At 37.8% G+C, this 22,060-nt stretch overlaps 2 protein-coding genes across 5 annotated transcripts; one reads left to right on the top strand and one right to left on the bottom strand.

Annotated features, from left to right (window-relative positions):
- Nucleotides 1–225: 225 nt before the first annotated feature.
- adcyap1a (adenylate cyclase activating polypeptide 1a) lies at nt 226–16,288 on the bottom strand. Of its 4 annotated transcripts, XM_047817675.1 has the most exons (8): nt 16,264–16,288; nt 4,907–4,986; nt 4,476–4,559; nt 3,696–3,830; nt 3,248–3,352; nt 2,429–2,560; nt 1,792–1,897; nt 226–714 (listed from the first exon to the last, which is right to left on the bottom strand). In XM_047817675.1, exons 3-8 carry the CDS (start codon nt 4,556–4,558, stop codon nt 706–708), a joined length of 570 nt encoding a protein of 189 aa, XP_047673631.1. In that variant the 5' UTR covers nt 4,559; nt 4,907–4,986; nt 16,264–16,288; the 3' UTR covers nt 226–705. The 4 variants fall into 4 exon arrangements, with proteins under 4 accessions (XP_047673631.1, XP_047673637.1, XP_027024892.1 ...); XM_047817681.1 differs by lacking the exons at nt 4,907–4,986; nt 16,264–16,288 and adding an exon at nt 11,923–11,962; XM_027169091.2 differs by lacking the exons at nt 4,907–4,986; nt 16,264–16,288 and adding an exon at nt 5,224–5,385.
- enosf1 (enolase superfamily member 1) lies at nt 13,579–21,968 on the top strand. The gene is made up of 15 exons (XM_027169419.2): nt 13,579–13,750; nt 13,997–14,102; nt 15,398–15,513; nt 15,594–15,680; nt 15,950–15,976; nt 16,124–16,196; nt 16,298–16,336; nt 16,878–16,960; nt 17,064–17,186; nt 17,920–18,054; nt 18,181–18,222; nt 18,299–18,428; nt 18,563–18,662; nt 21,245–21,326; nt 21,590–21,968. Exons 1-15 carry the CDS (start codon nt 13,667–13,669, stop codon nt 21,698–21,700), a joined length of 1,338 nt encoding a protein of 445 aa, XP_027025220.1. The 5' UTR covers nt 13,579–13,666; the 3' UTR covers nt 21,701–21,968.
- The last annotated feature ends 92 nt before the right edge of the window (nt 21,969–22,060 follow it).

Here is a 22,060-nt window from a genome sequence, read left to right as displayed (position 1 = left end):
AAGGTGAAGATATAAATTTCATTAATATTCTTTACATGCATGATGTAGATGGTTATACATGGATGTACATGGTTTGGCTTTACTTCCTAATGCAACAGGTGATTTTGTTTATAAATATGATTCATTGTGTGATTGAAATTGCTTTTATTTCTCACTTTTTTTTTTAAATTCATTTAATGCATTCAATGCATTTAATTTGTCAAGTTTCAAAGATTAGACAAACTGTTGTTGTTTACAAAAATTTATTCATACAAATCTTACAACACCTTATTTTTGACATTTTTTTTTTTTTTTTACTGGTGATCTCTTTTGTGGTTCCCATTTTTTTTTTTTTTAGAATCTACTATTTATCTACACAAGAAATACGTTTGTTTATTTAAGATTCATCTAAAGTAAGGCTTCAGGCGCTTTCAGACGTTACACACAGGATGAATTTCAGTGTGAGTGTCCTATGATTTCTACTCTGCTATCAAATACACACTATGCATAGTGAAGCTAAGACAAAGAACAGGAAATGGTGCAGGAGGTCAAACAAAATAGAGTGGGCCAGGTGACCACTGAATGAAAGTTATGTGATCCAGTGAAATGGAAAGAGTGTGAGCAGGTGATGTGCAGCATTGGAGGGCCACTAACGTGCCATCTGAGATTGGTGGCCATTTTTAAAGTCGAAGCAAAGGCACCCGAGCTGCAAGCTGCCCTCCTGCGTCACAAAGCCTGCAGGAGAATGCATAATTAAACAAACATTGATTTCACACTCACACCCTCTCTCTTACACTTTCACACATACATTCACTGCAGTTTTGAGTAGGTGTGTTTTAAGCAGCTCCCCCCAAGCCCCCACCCATCATCCTTTACTAACACTGCAATTTTAGTTAATTCATTCTCATCCTGTTGTACACATAAACAACATCAGCAAACTGATTGTAATATGGTTACATTTAAGACTGTACATAGGCTCATACAGCTGTGAAATCCTAATTAATACTATTTGCATTTGCAACAAAAGAGAGACGTTACACTAAAAGTACCCAGAAGTCCCAAATCACGTCTCCACACAAAGCAATAGGATGAAAACAGGGAGAGATGAATATGGAAAACACAGATACTGTAACTGGCATTAACAAGAGCAGATTTCAGGGCCAGTTTTTGTCAGAAGGAGAGACTTTAATCTGTAATTCTGTAGATGCCCAGTGTGTTTTTGCAACAGAAGAAAAAAATGAGTTCAAATACAGAATAGAAGAATAGGAAAAAAATAAAAGAAATCCCAGATCGAATTTTCCACCACCAAAAAATTCAGGAGAAACATTTTACACACATACACATACTCCATCACTATAACAGCTGAACTGTATGCTTGTAATAAATAAGTAAACACATTCACAAGCTCCCACTCGCAAGACAGAAAGGTGAGGTATAACAGCTTGGAAAATAGTAGATCAGGTGCTTGGATATTCTTTTACAGAAATAGGAAAGGTTGTGTAGTGGCTCATATCTGAGGAGTCCTAAAGTACTCTACTGTGTTCTGGAGAGTGTGTCATATTTACTTCATGAAAGGAACCCAAGAGCTATTTTCAGAGCAATCTTCTGAAGTGAGAATATACCAAGGTGTGAAAATTAATGTGCTTATCAAGTACAGTGTGAACAGGTGAGAAAGGAAAGGACTTGGCTCATGAAATTTAAGTTCTAGATGACAGAAGGGGAGAACGTCACGGGAGAAAGAAGGAAGAGTGAGAGGCACTTTTCCAAAAAGTAAAGGGCTAAGGTACGGACCAGAGCCACAAAGCCACTCACCAGGAGCCTCAGCCAGTTGCTCATAAATGCCTCAAACTCATCCCCATCCGGGAGCTCCCCAATGTCTATGCCTTGTAGAAATTGGTGCAAATCTAAGTCTTCAGGGCTGTTGTAAATAAAGAAGACTTCACGCTTAATTTCACGTTCCAGCAAATAAAGAAGAGAGGTAACATTCAGTGCAATGATTGTCTTTAAGACAAATTTATTTACTCATACTCATAATGGTAGATTGATATATTTAAAAGACAAAATATCGGAAGCATACCCTTTAAGTGCACATACACTTTGTTAAGGTCTAAAAAATAAATAAGGAAATATAGACTATATTTGGTCAGACTTAACGATTGGTCCACATAGTAGTGTTGTGCGCTCTCAAGTGCTCCAATACAAAAAAGAAAAGGAAAAGAAAAAGAAAGAAACAGTGTCATTATCAAAATATTCATTTCAACGTCTTTACTTCATACATAAAGTACATGTTTGAAAGAAACAGAGGTCGCACTCTTCAACTCAACACTCTTGACTGACCCGGGACAGCACAGAACAAGGTGGATTAAGCGGCTGTGGGGTTTTTTGTGTGTTTTGAAAGCACTAAAAATAGGTGAATCGTCGTCCTTTGGTTCTAACTCTCTGTCTGTACCTTTTGCCGAGGACCGCGGCCAGATATTTCCGCACGGCCATTTGCTTCCGGTAGCGGCTGTAGCTGTCAGTGAACACGCCGTCCGAGTGGCGCTTAGCCAGTGTGTCTGCCTCATCCATAGCGCTGCCTCCTCTAATAGAGAGAGAGAGAAAGAGAGAGAGAGAGAGAGAGAGAGAGAGAGAGAGACCCGAATCAACATATTTAATTAGTGATAATGAAACGAATAATATAACAAAAATTGAAACAGGATGAAACTTGTTTTTGTGTATGTTGATCTTGTCTGAGCAGCTACACTCTACACCATACCCCCTACACCATAGACCATACACCCTACACCATACCCCCTACACCATACCCCCTACATTCTACACCCTACACCATATACCATACACCCTACACCCTACACCATACACCCTACACCATACACCCGATGCCATAAACACCTTTTATGTAAACAGGCATCAAGGACCGCATACTAAAAACTTGTTGATTTGTTGTTTGTTGGTTGTACTACTATAGTATTCAGCTTCTAACATAATAACATAACTAATAAATAGATTGCTGCTGGGGGGCAGAGCATCAAGGTACACAGGGACAGATAGAAAACATTGAAACATGAAATGGCGGTGTGAGCATCTGAAAAAAAGACAAAGTAAAAAAGAAAAAAGATCAAATAGTACAAATAAGTGTGCTGAGAGAGAGAGAGAGAGAGAGAGAGAGAGAGAGAGAGAGAGAGAGAGAGAGAGAGAGAGAGAAAATTGGGGGGGTAGAGAGAGAGAAGGGGGAGAGAGCGTGACAGAGAGACAGAGATGCGCTTACCCTACGCGTTTTGCCATCAGAGAATGCAGGTATTTCCGGGCTGATAACTGACCCAACGCTTGCCTGTAGGCTTTATTAAACATCCCGTCTGCATGTCTTTCCGTTCTACGATGACAAAAAGCCAAACATTCACATCATCAGATTCCTTGCATGGCGAGATCAACATGCTGGACCACAATGACTTAATCATACTTTTACAAAACCAAGACAAAGCTCTTTTACAATTCTGTGTTCAATTTTGTGAACACGTTTTGTTCAATTCATTTACCACACATTCAGAGTGTTTAACAACCTGTTTAATTTAACTAGATCTACAACCTCCTGACACAAAACCCACATTTCTATCTCACACCGGTCAACAAAACATTTGTGGCAATACTGTACTTTAGGACAAGACAGATAATGTTTAAATGCATGTAAGAAAGTGAAAAGTCTGTTAAAACTTCACCTTTTTTCTGGAGGAGAAATGATCTCGTAGACATCATCTGTCCCTGATGGGGAGCTTCTGAGTGCGATCTGCTCTGAGTCAAAAGCCATGTCTGCTAATGAAGTGCCATCTTCATCGTAAGCTGCAGTCTCCAGTCTGTAATAAACAACATGGCATTAGAGGATGCTGCTTTTACATTAAACAGTTTTCCTTTTTTGCATATAGAATTAATCTGATATGAAACACATCTATGTGTGGCTCAGGATGGGAAGACCAAGCGATTCTGTCACGCTATAAAAAAAACTGACAATGATGATTAATAAACTTAAGCCTCTGAAATGTCTAGGTGTTACATCCCACAATTCCCATACAGGGCTTTGTTGCATTCTAAATTTATTCACTACAATATTACAGTATTAAATTAAACTCTATACATTTACATAATATATCTATTTATACTATATATACATTTATTGTTTTAATCACAGCGTAAAACAATAAATGTATATATAGTATAAATGGATATATTTAATATAATCCTTTCAGTAGGGCACTATTTGGAACAATTCCAGCTACAAGAACCGTTTATTCCTGTTGGCATTTTTATAGGTGAGAACCAAATGAATCTCACAAAAAATATATTACTTAGACATTACGCACGCGCCATCGGTTATGGTTTTGGTCCATATTAATCTCGAAAAGTAAACGCATCAGTAAGATCCGACTTTTGTCCTTTAATTTCTGCCCTGATTCCCCACCACACTGCCCCGTTGTTCTTTGCGCACGGTCGTGTTGTTGTACCTGAGCGGAGAGGACGCACTGCACTGCACCAGGAGCGCGTAGATGAGGAAGCCCAAAGTCCCTCTGCTACCCGACATGATCATTCTGTAGGAGAAAAAAAGACCAGACCACATTATAACATTACACACATTGGCTAACATGGCGTAAAGGTGTTAAAGCAAATGTTTGAATGGTTTTAAAGAGGTTTTAAGAGAAGGATGTAAAGTTGTGTGGATAAAGCGCAGCAGGTGTCCCGGGTTCCACCGCACGGAGAGAAGAGACATGAAACAATGAAATCGAACAGATAATGGGACAGATTGCTGTTTAAATCACTACGCCTTTACAAAACCATATATTACCAATAAGTTCAAGCTAAAATATTTATTGAAATCACCATCCAACGTTTGCTGTTCATGTTTTATATATTATAAGTTTGTGGGGCTTTGACATACCTACAACGGTGAAAATTGCGGGATGCAGTCCGGTGAGGCTGCGAGATAAGATCTCTCTCTCTCTCTCTCTCTCTCTCTCTCTCGGTACTGCGCTTCCCCAATTCCTATAAAACTTAACTGTCGCGCTCCCTATTCTCTGCCCACCGGTAGCGCACAAGACTCCTAGTCTTCTAAATACTCAGAGTTCTCCCATGTGCTGGACGCTAAAAAGATTGCGTGTCGCCATCATATGTCCCACTATCACGACGGCAGCGCGAGTTTTATGTAGCTGCTGTAGCGAGGCGAGCCCTTTTTCACTCCCTGTCGACGTCACTCACCTCGTTCCACCGGGACCGACGCGCTTTCTTCGTCATTTACTTGGGCTGTACGTGTAGAAAAAGAGAGAGAAGAGCTGATTTGAGACCACGAGTGAATGCTAATATTTGTTTTTGTGTGCGTGTGTGCGTGTGTGTGTGTGTGTGTGTGTGTGTGTGTGTGTGTGCGTGTGTGCGTGAGTGTGCGTGCGTGCGTGTGTGGGGGGGGGGGAGTATTGTCTCTGGTAAGAAGGTTCAGGTAGACGCTGAATGACTCATCCTTGACATCCCAGTGTTCCGCGCTTGTACGCGGTGCTGTCCGTCTCCATGGGTCTTGAAATCGCCCCCTTTAGATTCATCAAACTAATCTGAACTTCTTAGTGATAGAAAGGCCACAATACCAGGGGGAAAGTGGACGCTGGCGTAACTGATTTTATAAACATCAGTGAATCCATGCGCGACAGTCTGTCTTTTCCAGGCAAACTTTCAGCGTTAGTTAGTTAGTTAGTTAGTTAGTTAGTTAGTTAAGCAGACTATATGGACGGAAGAAAGAAAGAAAGAAAGAAAGAAAGAAAGAAAGAAAGAAAGAAAGAAAGAAAGAAAGATGGAGTGAGTTTATTAGTGAGAATTGAGTTGAAGTAGTACATGGTCATATTTTTTACAATCTGTTTGGTGTGAATGTAGACACCAAGCTTCCTAAAGGTCTCCATACTGATGAAAGGATTTGGTTTTAATTTCCACTCTACTGCTGAGATTTTAGTGTATGAATCATCCGGCTTCTTACGTCATGCAGTAATAGCTGATGAACTTTAACTTAAGTTCTAGAATCTGGGATCTTTTTCTTCAGTTCACAAACTACACGGTGCGCAAATGACTTGACCGCGCGCGCCATCCAGTGTTTTACACTAATAAATAAATACGTTATTGAGAGTATACATGTATACTGTATATATACATGCATGCACGAGTACATCAATCATGTAGGGGAGGCATACTATTAACAATAATTATTCTTTTTCATATAGAAACCGGATGATATATTTACAGGAACCCAAGTGAGCTCTGTGTTTTTTAGCCTATTCCAATTGTCTGATAAACCTAAGCAAAATCTATAAAACATGATGCCGCACCATATCGTGTTCTACAACAATATCCCAGCTCTAGAGTCTCGTTCCTAAATCTCTGGAGAACTCTGTGAGCTGCTCTTCCCCGAAATAAAACCACACCGGTAAATAGACCAAATCTAATACTGGAGTCACCATCAATATCCCAGCGGCATGACGACCTCAAACCGGGGAAGCGGTAAACATGTCGGAGTCCCGTCATGCAACTGATAACACCATATTTACTTCATTATATTTTGATGTTTAGAATAGAGACTTTTTCCGATAGGATCTGGTTACAGCCTCAGATTAGAATACCTAAGAATTTTGTTAATGAGAGCTATTTCATGAGTGATAAGGTGGATTGATGTAATCTGTCGTAAACGGTATAGTCTCTCTCTCTCTCTCTCTCTCTCTCTCTCTCACACACACACACACACACACACACGCACACTGTCTCTCTCTCTCTCTCTCTCTCTCTCTCTCACACACACACACGCACACACTCTGTCTCTCTCTCTCACACACTCTGACTCACTCTCTCACACACTCTCTATCTCTGTCTCTCTCTCACTCTCTCACTTACTCTCTCTCTCTCTTTCTCACTTGCTCTCTCTATGCCAAGAAACTGTCAGTGCTACATGCCACAGCCAAGACAGGAAGGTTATTTACTTATTCAGAGGTCATTAGGAACTTGAACAGATACATTACATGAGTATAATAAACCCATTTAATCTTTTACTGATAGCTATTTTGTTGGAGGTGTATAAAATGAGTAGAAAATCTATGAGTAGTAGGACGTCTTTCTAAATTATGCATGTTGCTGGATTTGACTGAGCTTGGACTGAGAAATATTCCTTACTTCATGTCCAGTAATCATAATACTGGAACGTGATCTCTTTATTCGTAATCCCAACAATGCCCTATGGCATCATCACTATTTGGTTACCTACTGTAACAGACAAAACAAAGAATACAATATCAACGTGCTTGTCATTTTACAAATGATTTTTGGCTCTACTGATGTTTTGTGTCATATCCAGTCTACAAAGCATATCAAATGATCTCACTGTTAAAAACTAAAAACAATGCAACTGGTAGTTTGTATAGTATGTTAGATGGATCTGCAGAACCAAGTTTCCTTCAGGTTCCTTCAACATTGCTCTGTTAATCAACCATTTTGTAATTTTTTTTAATTATTAGAGTGCTTACAGTACTATACAGCTATATGTTGTCAGTACAGATCTTCCATCACTGCTAAAACCAAAACTTTTCAAAATATCTTGTGGTCTTAGGACACTACTGCACTTGATATTGAGAGAGATTTGCATGAAACATAACATTCAACACATTAGCTCAAATAATACCAAAGTTTGCCCTATTTTGAAAGTAATTGAGTTACTGCAGAAGTACAGAAAAAATATATCAACCGATAGCTGGTGTCTGAGATCTTTAATAGTTATGTTATGTGGACAACAATGGGTCTGAGGCCACAACAGTGCTAAAAAGGAACAAAAAAGAAACTTGTCCCCTTTTAAGTCCACTTAGAATTTGAACACTGAATTCTTGAACACCATATTCTAGTTCACTTGAACTGTGTGTGGTTTATTTACCTGGAATTATTTGCATGCTGTGGTGTTTAATGTATATAATGAACAGTATGAAGAAGCTGTTAGTGAGACCACAGGATCCCACAGCCTGGCAGCAAATTTGTTTGCCTGGCTTGTTTTTCGCTTTATTATCTAGTACCTACTGAATGGTGACAGGATATTTTGGCAATTAATCTAGAAACACAATAAAAAGGTTTATGAAACTTTATAAAAAAAAGGAACTAAAATGTTTCACACACGTTTTGACACCTTATGTACTACTTTGTGAAAACATAATTTAATTCTTATGGGCCAAGCTTTGCACACCTGCATTTGAATGGTTTCTCCCATTCCTCCCATCAGATCCTCTCTGACTCAGATTGGATGGGGAGAATCTGCAAACTGTCATCTTCCTTGCTCAGGCAGTGCAGTCCAGTATTGCCATGGCTGTTTGCTTTGGGTTGTTTACATGCTAAAAGATTAATTAGAATTTGTGTGTACCATGTAGAACATTTTCTTCAAGAACCATCCTTTTCTCAATTCTGAGTTATCATGTCTTAAGCCCTTTGCCTTACTTAAGATGGGCTTCCATCTTTGGACATTTACAGCATTTGGCAGACGCCCTTATCCAGAGGTATACAAAGTGCATAAGTGCTTAAATCTCTAACATTGAATACATTAATGCTGGCTCACTAGGTTACATACTTAAGATACCATGAGTTTAAAACATTTGTTCAAAGTTACAAAAAAAAAAAAAAGTCAAAAGGTTTTTTTTTGTTTTTTTTCAAATGCAAAAGATAGGGAAAGAAGTGCTAGTTGAAGTGTTTCCTGAATAAGTACGTCTTCAACCACCACTTGAAAATAGCCAGTGACTCAGCTGTCCGGACCTCTAGGGGAAGTCCACCACCTTGGTGCCAGCACAGAGAAGAGTCTTGTAGTATACTTGCCTCTTACCATGAGAGATGGTGGAACCAATCGAGCAGTGCTGGTAGATCGGAAGGTGAGGGGTGCAGTGGACAGACTGCCACTTTCAGCCTCTTCCTTTCTACAACCAGGGAGCCCACTGTTTAACCTCCTGACAACATTCAATGCTATGTAATGCATTTGTAATGCAAAAGTAATAATGCAAGTAATAATGCAAGTAATGGTTTTATACCTTTTCTCAGATATAAAAAATAATATTTGCATGCTTTCATTATCAAGCCAAGGAAACATTGGAAGCATATTTGTATCCTTTTACTATTATTCCTCCAGCTTTTAGCTCCAGCTCAAATGAATGAGTGTACAAAGGGTCCTATGATGGCAGACCAACCATAGTGTCTTCCTACCTGATGCCTAAGTGTTACTGTGGTAGGCTTCAGATCCACCACAATCCTGACAAGCAAAAATAATTTATTTAAGCAATATTGTGCTCACAAGAGTGCAGTTATATTGTATATAAAGAGGTAATCACAGTATGACAATGTATGTGTGTGATTGTGTTAGAGATATTGCTTTTAAACTACATTTAATATTGACAAGTAACCATTATGGCCATATCTGTGAATGGAAAGATATCCAGACAAAGCCACACCCATTGAAAGCCTGACTAGTTAATTATGGAGCTTTCATATTTGAATTCAAAATTTCTAGTTATAAAAATATGTATCCTGTGTCATGTCCACTGATGCTGCTGCTGCTAACATGGCTGTAGGAACCGCTTCGGTGGGACTGTTTCTAAAATTAAAATTTTTTATATAAAAAAAGAGGATTAATGAATGATAGCCTATTTGTTGATAGATTTATTCTAGCTTGTTATAATAAGTTAGTTATGCACAATGGTGCATTTGTCCCGCTGTCACGATGAGACAAAGGCGAGTGCGGATCCATTTGCAGTTAACTCCTTTTAATAGACAAAACAGGAAACAAGAAACAAACAAGCAGGCAAAAACAGGGCGGAACACTGAGCAGGACAGGGCACAGGAACAGAGACATGAACAGACAGCATAGCACATACTAACACTAAACATCAGGGAATGACAACAGACCGACTCGTTACACCCGCACATGACAATGTTCTCCATGCTCAAACACACCCATTTAACTAATCAGCTAATTAAAAATGTTCCGAGTTAAAGTGGAAAAATACTCAAACTCCATGATGAGGCTTGGGAACATGCTCCTTGGTACTTGTCCCACAACAAGTCTAATCAGTGATAGCCTAGTGGTTAAGGTGTTGGACTACTGATCGGAAGGTCATGAGTTCAAGTCCCTGGTACACCAAGCTACCAGTTGTAGCACCCCGAACACCCAGGAGGCTTAGGTGCATACAAAGAAAATTCACTACAGTAAGCATAGGATAGTAAAAAAAACACATTAAACTTTATTTAACAAAGCATGAAAATTTGGGTCATTCACCCTGACCGGAAACAGCCCACAAGGGCAGCCTCCTTCAGATGGTATAATAAACAGACAAAAGATAATTGAGTTTCCTACAGGGAAGAGTAGTTTCAGTGCAAACTGTATAAGAACAGCACTCTCAACCCCATAAACCCACCACAAATCAATAATGCACCCTCAAAAGCAATATGTCACACAATTAAGCACACAAAACCTGTTGGGGGCTCTATCAATCCCTGTCTCCGATTACCCAAAGAAGGGGTGGGAAGCTACCCAAGGGGTATCCCTAAAGGGTACAGGAAAGAAAAGGAAAAAAGGAAACAAACAAAATCCAACCATTAAACCAAATTACACAAACCTAATAATTCAAAAAGAAACAAAAACACCAACTGGCTAGGGAATTAACATACATTCACAACAGTGAGCAGTCAGTTTTACAAAAAAGAATACCGAAAAGAGAACACTTAAGTAAAGTTGGCCTCATATTCACAGATTCAAGTTTCCCGAGTCAATAGCTCCTGAACTAAAGGGTGTTATTACACAAATAACACCTCATTTTTATCGTAGTAATGTAGAGAGGCAGCTACAACCAAATTTCTCAAAATCGGCTTTCCTCCGCGGTGGACAAAATACACAAATCTCTAAGTGCAGACGACTGAGAAACAGATTCCAAGGGACCGTTAGCAAAGTGCAAAACCCGAAAAGCGAATACTATAAAAACGGTCAATAACTTTACTGTACTACACTGTATGGTCACCAAACTTGTAACACACATCACTTATGTCCTGATAGTTATACTACAACACTTATTTTGGGGAAATGTCTTTGTTGATTTTTTATGATTTCTTATGATTTTTCTTAACTTTACTGTAATACAGTGTACTGTCACCAAACTCAGATCACACATCACTGATACCCTAATTGATATAGTACAACACGTATTTTGGGGAAATGTCTATTTTTTTTATGATTTTTCAAAAATACAAATCAATAAAATTATGAAAAAGCATAAAAAAAGAGACATTTCTCCCAAATAAGTATTTTAGTATATCAATTAGGACATCAGTGATGTGCGAGTTGGATTTGGTGATTCATTGACTTATTGATTTTTTTGTATTCGCTTTTCGGGTTTTGCACTTTGCAGACGGTCCCTTGGAATCTGTCTCTTCGGTGTTCGCACAAAGACTTATGTATTTTGTCCAATGCGGAGGAAAGATGATATAGAGGAAAATTGGGATGTAGCTGCATTGTAGCTGTCTCACTACATTACTACGATAAAATGAGGTGTTATTTGTGTAGTAACACCTATTAGCTCAGGAGCTATTGACTCGGGAAAATCGAATCTGTGAATATGAGGCAAACTTTACTTAAGTAAAGAGAACAGCGACTAGTCACTATCACCCGACAACCTATAACGAAATAGATCATTTAATTATTACCAGTCACACACACACACACACACACACACACACACACACACACACACACACACACACACACACACAAAGAAAACTAAATAAAAACTAAACATACCTTAACGAGACAAAACCAACCAAACAACCGCACGGTGGTCCCGAACATCCAGCACCCACATTCTAAATCAATTAAATAATTTTCATACATCAATCATACCCAAACAAAACAAAACATACCTTGGCAAAGCAAAACCAAGCAAATCCACAATGATGCGAAATTTCAAACTATCACATGCTAAAAACAGAATAAAATACTTATACAGGGGAAAATACACCGGGACTCCCGGCCCCACACAGCTACAAGCCGAGCAACGGGCAATTACTAACAAGCCCCCAACTGCCCTTCGCTTTCGCCTGTCCTTTAAATAAGTGCGGCTTATTAGCAATCTTTAATGGGGTTAGAGACTCCGCCCCTCTTTGTTACCTTGCTACACAGTGTTGAACCTCTGAACAAGCAGTGTTGCCAGATTGGGCTCCTTTTGGTCACGTCAGACCGGAAAAAATGCATTGGGCGGATCTTTAAAATTTGGGCTGATTTTTGATGCAACAGGCGGGTTTTTATTTTTGATTATAAACAGTATTCTTTATTATTTTTTAATGAAAACTAACTATAAGATAAAATATATAGTTTATATAGTTATAATTTAAATTAGGTATGGTTCAGGTTAGCCGATAAGGTTCAGGGGAATCCTGTCCAATCAGACTTCAAGCTTGATTGGCGGTTTGTTGTAGGCTAATTCATTATATCGTGAAAATTGCATTATCATCATCAGTGATCATCATTCATCATTCATCATCATCATCATCATCATGCCAATGTGAGGTAAGTATAAAAAGTCCTACAGAAAGGTATGGGAGAGCGACCCGTCTTTAAAAACATGGATTACACAAAGGTATTTTGAAAATACTGTCAATCAGAAATCAGAGCACAGTTAAATGATTTGAAAGAGCATGCTAATACAAAAAAAATAAAAAATAAAAAACACACAAATCGCGCTGTGCACCAAGTATAAAAACTTTTACTGTGTCAGCTGGAGCAGCAGGGCAGTGTCCGATCAAAGATGACCAAAAGCGCCAATTAGAATCGCTGCCTACATTGCTTGTCACAGTTCACAATTCGCCCAGTGGTCTATAAGTTAAATAATAATAATAATTTTAATAATAATATAAAAAAATTAATTAGTTGGTAATTAAGCACAAATTTGTAAGTAGCCTACTACTACAAAAACAAAAGTATAATGAAATGATTTGAGAATTGGCCTATTAGAAAAGAACTGTAGTTCTGACAATAGTAGCACAAGAACAATAAAAAATGTTGTCCCCTTCTGAGGTTTCCGATGCAGACCTTGTGTTTTATTAAAATTATCATTTATATTTAAAAAAAAAAAAAAAGAAAAAAGAAAGATGCAATGGATATACATGGGGCGAGCCTGGTGCTCTCCAATGTGCGATTTGCTAGTCTGGTTGTTTAATAAGAAAAAAATATTGTGTGTTTTATAACAGACAATAACAGTTCTATAACAGTTTTATAACAGCTTTAATAACAGTATGTATTTTGGTTGGTATTTTTATAAATGGGCAGGTTTTAAGCTGTAGTTGGGCTGAAATCTTTAGTCCAATCTGGCAACACTGTGAGCAAGGCTCAATTGCTCAGGTGAATGAAATAAAATGTAAGTCACTCTGGATAAAAATGTAATCTGTTGTTGATCTTTGCAGTAAGTAAATATTGATGAGGGCGAGAAAAACTGCTGATTTATACGTCTACAAAGTTTTACAGCTAAACAATAAATTCTTGCTTGAAGCCTGGGTGCCTTGACAGGTATAAGATGACCAATCATAGCCTTAGGGGGAGGGATGTGTGGTTCAAGTTCACCAGTTTCGCCTTCGCCAAAACATTTCAAACTGTTGATAAGACGCCAACATGCTTAAATCCATCATCACCAAGCTGGGTGTAAGAGATGTGAGGTTTCCGACCTCTTTGGAACAGCATGGATCGGACGCCATGGTGTGTATAAAAATAATAGACTTTAGCACTTGAGCAAATTCAGTACAACACTTACTTAACTTAAGTCTGATCTAGTTAGCTTTTTTGTGTGTGATTTTTCGGATTAGTGTATTTTTTGTGTGTGTGGTTTTTTTTTGGAATAAAGTACACAACAGGTTTTATGTAGAACTCGTCGTCTTTGTATATGTTTCCAGCACACATTTGTTTTTGACTGTTGTTGTGTTTGGGTCATGTGATCTGTTTCAGCACACAGACCCGGATTACTCTGTTGCTTATGTTACTATCGACACAGACTGTGAAAGTCTTAAAGGATATGGAATAACTTTCACTGTGGGAAGAGGCACTGAAATCGGTGAGCTTTAGCAATAATAAATAAACATGCCTTTATTTTATCGAATGAAGCTTTCGGCAGCACTGTGACAATAAACTGTCTGTACAATTCCTGCTTCCTGTTTCTGCCACCTTACAGTTTGCTGTAAGAAGGCGACACCACGTGGTGGAATTATTATTATTATTATTATTATTATTATTATTAGTAGTAGTAGTAGTAGTAGTAGTAGTAGTAGTAGTAGTAGTAGTCGTCGTCGCAGTAGTATTTTATTGTCGTTATATAAATGTGACGTCTTAAAGCTTTTTTTGTATTTTGGAAAATATAGACAGGTAAAGTGTAAAACTATCTTAGGAACATTGTGCATGATGTCTCTCTCTCTCTCTCTCTCTCTCTCTCTCTCTTTCTCTCTCTCACTCTCACCCTCTCACTGTCATTCACTCACTCACTTTCTCTCTCTCTTTCTCCCCCCCTCTCACTCTCTCTCTCTTTCACTCACTCACTTACTCTCTCTCTCTGTCACACACACTCACTCTCTCTCTCTCTCTCTCTCTCTCTCTCTCTCTCTCTCTCTCTCTCTCTCTCTCTCTTTCTCTCTCTCTCTCTTTCACCCTCTCTCTCTTTCACTCTCTCTCTCTCTCTCTCTCTTTCACTCACTCTCTCCCTCTCACTGTCTCTCTCTCTCTTTCACTCTCTCTCTCTTTCACTCACTCTCTCTTTCACTCTCTCTCTCCCTGTCACTGTCTCTCTCTCTCTCTCTCTCACTCTCTCTCCCTCTCACTGTCATTCACTCACTCACTTACTCTCCCCCCCCTCACTCTCTCTCTTTCACTCACTCACTCACTCACTCACTCACTCACTCACTCACTCACTCACTCACTCACTCACTCACTCACGTACTCTCTCTCCCTCTCTCACTCTCTCTCTTTTTCACTCACTCACTCTCTCTCCCTCTCTCCCTCTCTCTCTCTCTCTCACACACACACACACTCCCTCTTTCTTTCCCTCTCTCTTTCCCTCTCTCTTTCTCTCTCTCTCTCTCTCTCTCTCTCTCTCTCTCTCTCTCTCTCTCTCTCTCTCTCTCTCTCTCACTCACACACCCCTATATTTTTGGGATGTGGGAGGAAGCTTGACATCGTGAGAATATGCAAAGAAAATTCACACAGATATTACCCAAGCTTGTGATTAAATCCTAGATTTGAGACTATTCGCTGTAGCAACCATGTTGCCCTATAATAATACTAATTATAATATTAATAAACTAAAAATAAGACATTACAATAAATCACATGTAATGACAATAAAATATCGCTGTGTAGTTGTGTGTGCAGTAAAGGTTTTGTCAGCTCTGGTGATTGGAAAAACCCTGGGAGAAATAGTGAGTGATTTCAGAGGATTCTACAGACTCCTGACAAATGATGGGCAATTGAGATGGGTAAGTAAACCAAGCACATGCCAACATGTAAAGGCATGTTGACAGTTAGACCCATATTTACTGACTTTACATTGTGCCAGATTGGTCCAGAGAAGGGAGTCATCCAGCTCGCAGTGGCCGCCATCCTCAATGCTATCTGGGATATGTGGGCACGTGCAGAGGACAAGGTGAAACGTTTCACTTGACAAATTCTTTCCTTTTTTACTGTCTTTTATAACTTCTGTTGTTTTTGCCAGAAAGATACCATAAAGTGAAGCATCTTATACTCTGATACTCTTATATATTTATTGATATGCACCAATGTCACTTTCACACCACCTTAACAGCAGTAAAAATACAAGAAAACTGATTAAATATTAAAACTAAAAAACAAGTTTAAATATATATAACTTAATGTATAATATCCTGTTATGTCATTTTGTTTTTATTAATGCAGCCCCTCTGGAAGCTCCTTGTGGACATGGTAAGAAGACAGTATAACCTTAGTTTTTAAATCTATCTTCTCAGGCTGTGGCAGTTTTGCTTCTGTGACTGTGATAACGTATTGTCAGAAGATTAAGAGAGATTTGTAGAAGTGGTTGTGAATATGTGCATGTGTGTGGTCTCACAGGACCCAAAGCAGCTTATCCGCTGTATAGATTTCACTTACATCACCGATGCGCTCACTGAACAGGAAGCATTAGGTAAGGTCATTATTGTTATTAAATGATGTTTACACAGAATGATGTGACCGCTTTTCTTTTTAAAAACCTCTCTCTCTCTCTCTCTCTCTCTCTGTAAATAGATATCCTGGCAAAAGCCAACAAGGGAAAGCAGGAAAGAGGTAGGAATTACGCGTTCTGATTAATTTTATGATATAACAGATATCTAATGGACGTTGGTTGTCACTAACATGCATAATGTAGTAGAACCAAACATGACATCACATACTAAGAGTATGCAGAAAGTTGCAATCCTTTGCCACCTACTTGGAGAGGAAAATGGCTTTGAACAATAGGACTGCAATAGGACAAATATAGGACATAAGTTTTGGTTTGTTTGAATAGACAGGGTTGTCCAGGATGGTGCATGTGACAACAATTGCATGAGACAACAATTGAGATGAACATAATTTTGTTACACAGCTATTATGGGCACATTTTCCACTTTCAAGCACTTTTTCCTGAAGATTCCTATATCACACCTATTATAAAGTATGAGAAGTGAGATTTTCAGAGTGCAGAGGAGTGATTTTCTCAACAGTCATACAGTCGCCCAACTTCGTTTTGTGACTTTCACCAACAACTTATCATACAGACCGTACCATACGACCATATCAGCAAGTTCCACTAATAATGACATTATGACCCCTTTGATCCTTGTAGAGGACCAGATGCTGAAGGAAGGATATCCAGCCTACACCACATCCTGTGCCTGGCTAGGATATTCAGATGAACAGCTCACACAGGTGTGTCTGTGTTTTGATCATTGATTAATGAGAAACACTGCAGCATAAAAATGTGAGTGTGCATATGTATTCAGGTTAATTATACTTGTGTATGCATGTGTAGCTGTGTTCTACTGCACTAGGTGAAGGATGGACCAAGTTTAAAGTGAAGGTAGGGGCGGACTTGCAGGATGACATTCGCAGATGCAAGCTCATTCGAAACATGATCGGCCCAGAAAACAAGATGGTAAATCTAAATCATATACTAATTAAAAATTGTATGTTCAGACTTCAGCAAATATTATATGGTTGTTTGTTTGCATAGTAAGTTATAAGTGAGCAAATCGTATCGCAACATTGGTTGTTAAAGTATACCGTAATAGTAATATAGAGTTGTGCATTCCTTTAGTCCTCAGGAGGTAAAAGAACTCGGTGTGGATTTATTTAAACACTAGCATTAACATTTAACTTTATACAAGTTTGGTGTGCAGATGCAATCAGTTATTAATGATCCTATAATTTTATTTGGAACAGACCAAAGCTTATTTAGATTCATGAACCTTACCACGGAAGGTGAAAACTCCTAAGCAAAGAAAATCGAGTGAAGGAATAATCATTTCAACATTATTTTAAATTCTTTTTTTAATCTATTAAAAACAATTATTTCAATCCAGGCATGTTACTCTCATCACTGGTCCTCTTGTTCACCGTATGCAACTCTTGCATAGAACATTTAAATCAGAGACATTTTTTCGGATTAGGTTTTATATAAATGTACAAGACAAAGCAGATGTCAAGAAAAAAAAAGGTTCCAGTTGCATTATTAATGAATATACATTAAGAAGATATAAGAATGGCTTGAATCCAAGTGAAAAACTAAGAGTATGTGGTTTCCTTTCCTGCATTAACAAGATACCGCTGTCTAAACAGAGACTTTGTGATTGAAATAGTTCAATGACTTGTGACCTAACTACTATTAGATGATTGACGCCAACCAACGATGGGACGTCAATGAGGCCATTTCTTGTGTAAGCAGCCTAGCAGAGTTCCATCCTCTGTGGATTGAAGAACCCACCTCTCCCGACGACATCCTTGGACATGCTGCCATCTCAAAGGTAATCAATAAGTGTCAGCATGTGTGGGAATAGCAATGAGAAAGTGTCTGGTATTGATTTGAACCTTATTTTTATGTGGCTTTAGATATATATTCAGGTATCATAACATTCATATCTGTGTTTCAGGCTCTGGCACCATTGGGTATTGGAGTTGCCACAGGAGAGCAGGTTGGCAAGAGTGATTCAACCCTTTTTCTACAACAAGTTTAATAAGTGATTTATTGTGTGTATTTTTGTTTTTCAGTGCCACAACAGGGTGATGTTTAAGCAGTTTCTGCAAGCTTCTGCTCTGCAGTTTGTTCAGATTGACAGCTGTAGGGTGGGCAGCGTTAACGAAAACCTTGCCATCTTATTAATGGCTGCGAAGTTTAAAGGTGAGATCTGTATGTATATGATGTTTAGAATAGTTGATGTTTAAATATTCTTAGTAGGTGTTTTTTTTGTATGTGTGGCTCCTATTAAACTCGTGTTTCTTAAGATTGTATGTGTCATTTTTTGCCATTTCAAGTCCCCGTGTGTCCTCATGCTGGTGGAGTGGGACTTTGTGAGCTTGTTCAGCATCTCATTCTGTTTGACTATATCTCAGTGTCAGCCAGCTTGGACAACAGGTGAGTTGGTGTACGTTTGAATAATTAGATAAAAAGCTTTTAATGTAGTGCTTAGAAGGATGTGATCTAACGTGTATCAGTAAAAACACGGAATTTTAAAAATCATAGCATTTAAAATATAAAAAAAAATAGTCTACTTGTGTTTTAAAGGTTGGCTCTTTCTTATAGGTAAACGTTAAATATGGCAGTATATGTAATAAAATATTTTTATTACAGTTGTCTGGTTTTAATATTAGAATACATTTAGGCATGCTAAACATGGTTTTGATCTTTAGTAAAGAGTTTGGCAAGGGTTTGAATTAGGGTTTTGGAATCAGGTTTGTTTTGTCATGCGGTCACACAGCCATTTATTGTAAAATGTGTTTTGACTTACAATGTCTGACTTGAATGCAGCATTTTGTTAATTCCCAGAAGCCGCTATCTTGGAACTGTGTTCTGAATTCGAATCAGTATCGAAGAGCCTCATGCCATAATTAGTATTGTGTGTAGATAACGCAGGTTTCTTTTAGAGTAAACAGACCAATGTCAAAGAAGTTTTAATCCATTTTCCAATTATAATTGGTGCTTTAAAAATACTGCGAATAAATGTTTTGCATTTGTTAACAAAATCACTCATTTCACATAATGTAAAAACTAGGGCTGGGCAAGTATTGCTCACTGCGTTTGAATACACATAGATAGACTGGGTCACAGGAGGGGTGGGATGTATATTAGTAGGCTACTGGCTGCTTGGGATGAGCGTCATCACGCGTCTCAACCAATGAAAGCATTTGTCGTGTGCCTAAGAGAGCTACAGCGCGAAACAGAAAATATCTGTTGCGGACAGAAAAAATGGAAAAAGGTACCGAAATCTTCTTTTTTTTTTTTTTTTTTTTTTTTTTTTAACAAACTAAATAAAAACGTTAATTTTTTTTTGTTTTAATGTTTTATTTATACGTTAATGTTATATTTAATTTGATTACATTAATGTTTAAGTTAAGATTTACAAGAAGTGTTAACTGCTACTAACTTTTAACTGCTGTAAAAAAAAAAGGACTTTATTTGTTTAAAGTTTTGACAAACCAAAGGTTTATCTCACTTTTGTTCATACAGCAGTAGTTTGAAAGAATAGAATTACACAACACACTGCTTTTGATTTCATTATTGAATTTTTTTAATCACAGAAAAATCATGCGATTAATCGCGATTAAAATATTTAATCGTTGTCCAGCACTAGTAAAAACATATAAAAACACAATCACTCTAGTAATGTGAGTGCCAATATTGTATCGAATGGAAACATATTAGACACCAGAGTCTTGGCATTATACGTTGTTATGATCAAAAGGGATGGTTAGATGAATAACTGGTTGGACAAGTCTAGTTGTTACAAGTCTAGTAGTAGCAAATACACAATTAAGTACAGATGAACAGTAAATAAGGAGGAAACACAAAGGAGGTACAAATTTGTGTTATCACCCTGCCATACATGAGAGATGTTATACAGTCCAATGGCCAGGGGGACAAAAGAGTTGAGTCTTAAAGTGGGGGCATGACATAGACAGCAGTCTGTCACTGAACACACAACACTGTCTTGTTATTTAATCTGCAAGCTTTAGTTTCTACAATGTCCTAAAGTTGCACTGTTTTGCACATACATCATTGTCAAAAGAGTGAAAATTAGATGCCACAACACTCGAAAAAGAACAAAGCAATATTTTTAACCTTTCTGCTCTTGTTTCATAAAACATTCCTTCACCAGTTATAATTATATTCCTCCTAAGTCTATACAAGAATAGAACAAATTTTATGCTAGCACACATTGCATGTTAGCTAAGCTGATTGAAGTCAGTAATGAATTAGCATAGTTTTATGTTGAGAAAATATTTCTAGCAACAGAATTTGAAGTTTTATAGTCCATGAACTGAAGCCATGTAACTTTATAAATGTTTGTGCTGCACAGTGCATGTAAAATGCTATATGAACTGAAATCAGGTGAGATTTGAGGCAAGATTTAAACAGCAAGCTAGTGGGCTATATCTAATGAGAAAAAAAAAAACGATGTTATGCAGGAATATGTTTCAAATAAACACTTGAAGAAATATGACCTTTAGCCAAAAAGAGATTTATGTAGATTTGACTGCAAAACTAAATGTCCCAAAGCATTTAATTACGATTATTACAAATACTGAATATTTTCATAGTATCTTGCACTTTTAATAACTCTGCAGTGATATTTTAGAATTGTTGTCATCACTCAGATGGGTTCCATTTTTGAGTCTGGTTCTTATCAAGGTTTCTTCCTCATAACTTCTCAGGAAGTTTTCCCTTGCCATAGTCACCTCAGGCTTGCTCATCAGGGATAAATACAAATAAATTTAAATATGTCTAATAATGAATCTTGAACTTTTTTTTCTATATCTTATATTCTGTAAATCTGCTTTGAGATTGTTCGTTGTTAAAAGTGTTATACAAATAAAACAATATCTGAAATATAGATCGAAAAATGAATGTACACCATCACTAAAAAGCCTTAGGAAATTGAGTGTATTGTGTGTGTATTTTTTTTTTTTTTTTAATACTTTCACTGTTCTGTTTGGAAGGATGTGTGAATATGTGGACCACCTTCATGAACATTTTAAAAGTCCTACCGTAATCAGAAACGCCTGCTACATTCCTCCTAAGGTGAGTCAACATTACAGAGTATAAGACAGCAGGCTTGTGACAGGTCATCCACATAATATTTGCAACAGCATCTTTAACTTGTTATGCATGACAGATGGCCACTAGATTGTGATTAGCATAATGCATGTGTGATTCAGATCTAAAGTATTTGTTCACTGTTACTTTTACGGTACACTGATTTATTCATAGAGCTTTTCGGTATTTAAACCGAGTTTGAATTTTCTGAGTGTTTTTGTCTCATGTTTTGGTTTGGGTCTCATTAGGATCCTGGGTTCTCGTGTGAGATGTTGGAGACATCGGTGCAGCAACATGAGTTTCCTCACGGAGAGGTGTGGGGACGTGTTGAGGCGCAGAAACACTCACCAATAATCTGAGTGACTGCTGATTAACGAAACACTAAATAGATAAATAAACTTTTCATTTTGATTTTTCTACTGAATAAATAACAAAAATAATGTTTACAAAGTAATGAATACTGTAAGGAACACTTAGACAGAAATTAGACTGTGTTTGATTGACACTTTTTCTGCTATTTTAATTATGTGAATGATGCAATAACAGACACTGTAATTGTTACCTAAATGAGTGACACTTTGGGGAAAACTTTTCTTTTGCCACAGATTAAACTGTACTTTTAATCTGGTTGAGTCTGTCTACTTATACTTTTCAGACCGTTTTACATTACCTAAGCTGATAATGACATTTTATTTTCAACTGTAGAGAGCCTACTGTTA

Source organism: Tachysurus fulvidraco, chromosome 1, assembly GCF_022655615.1.
Source record: "Tachysurus fulvidraco isolate hzauxx_2018 chromosome 1, HZAU_PFXX_2.0, whole genome shotgun sequence".
In the NCBI taxonomy this organism is placed as follows: Eukaryota; Metazoa; Chordata; class Actinopteri; order Siluriformes; family Bagridae; genus Tachysurus; species Tachysurus fulvidraco.
Note: the sequence above shows the minus strand (reverse complement) of the source record. Positions and strands in the feature narration are given on the sequence as shown.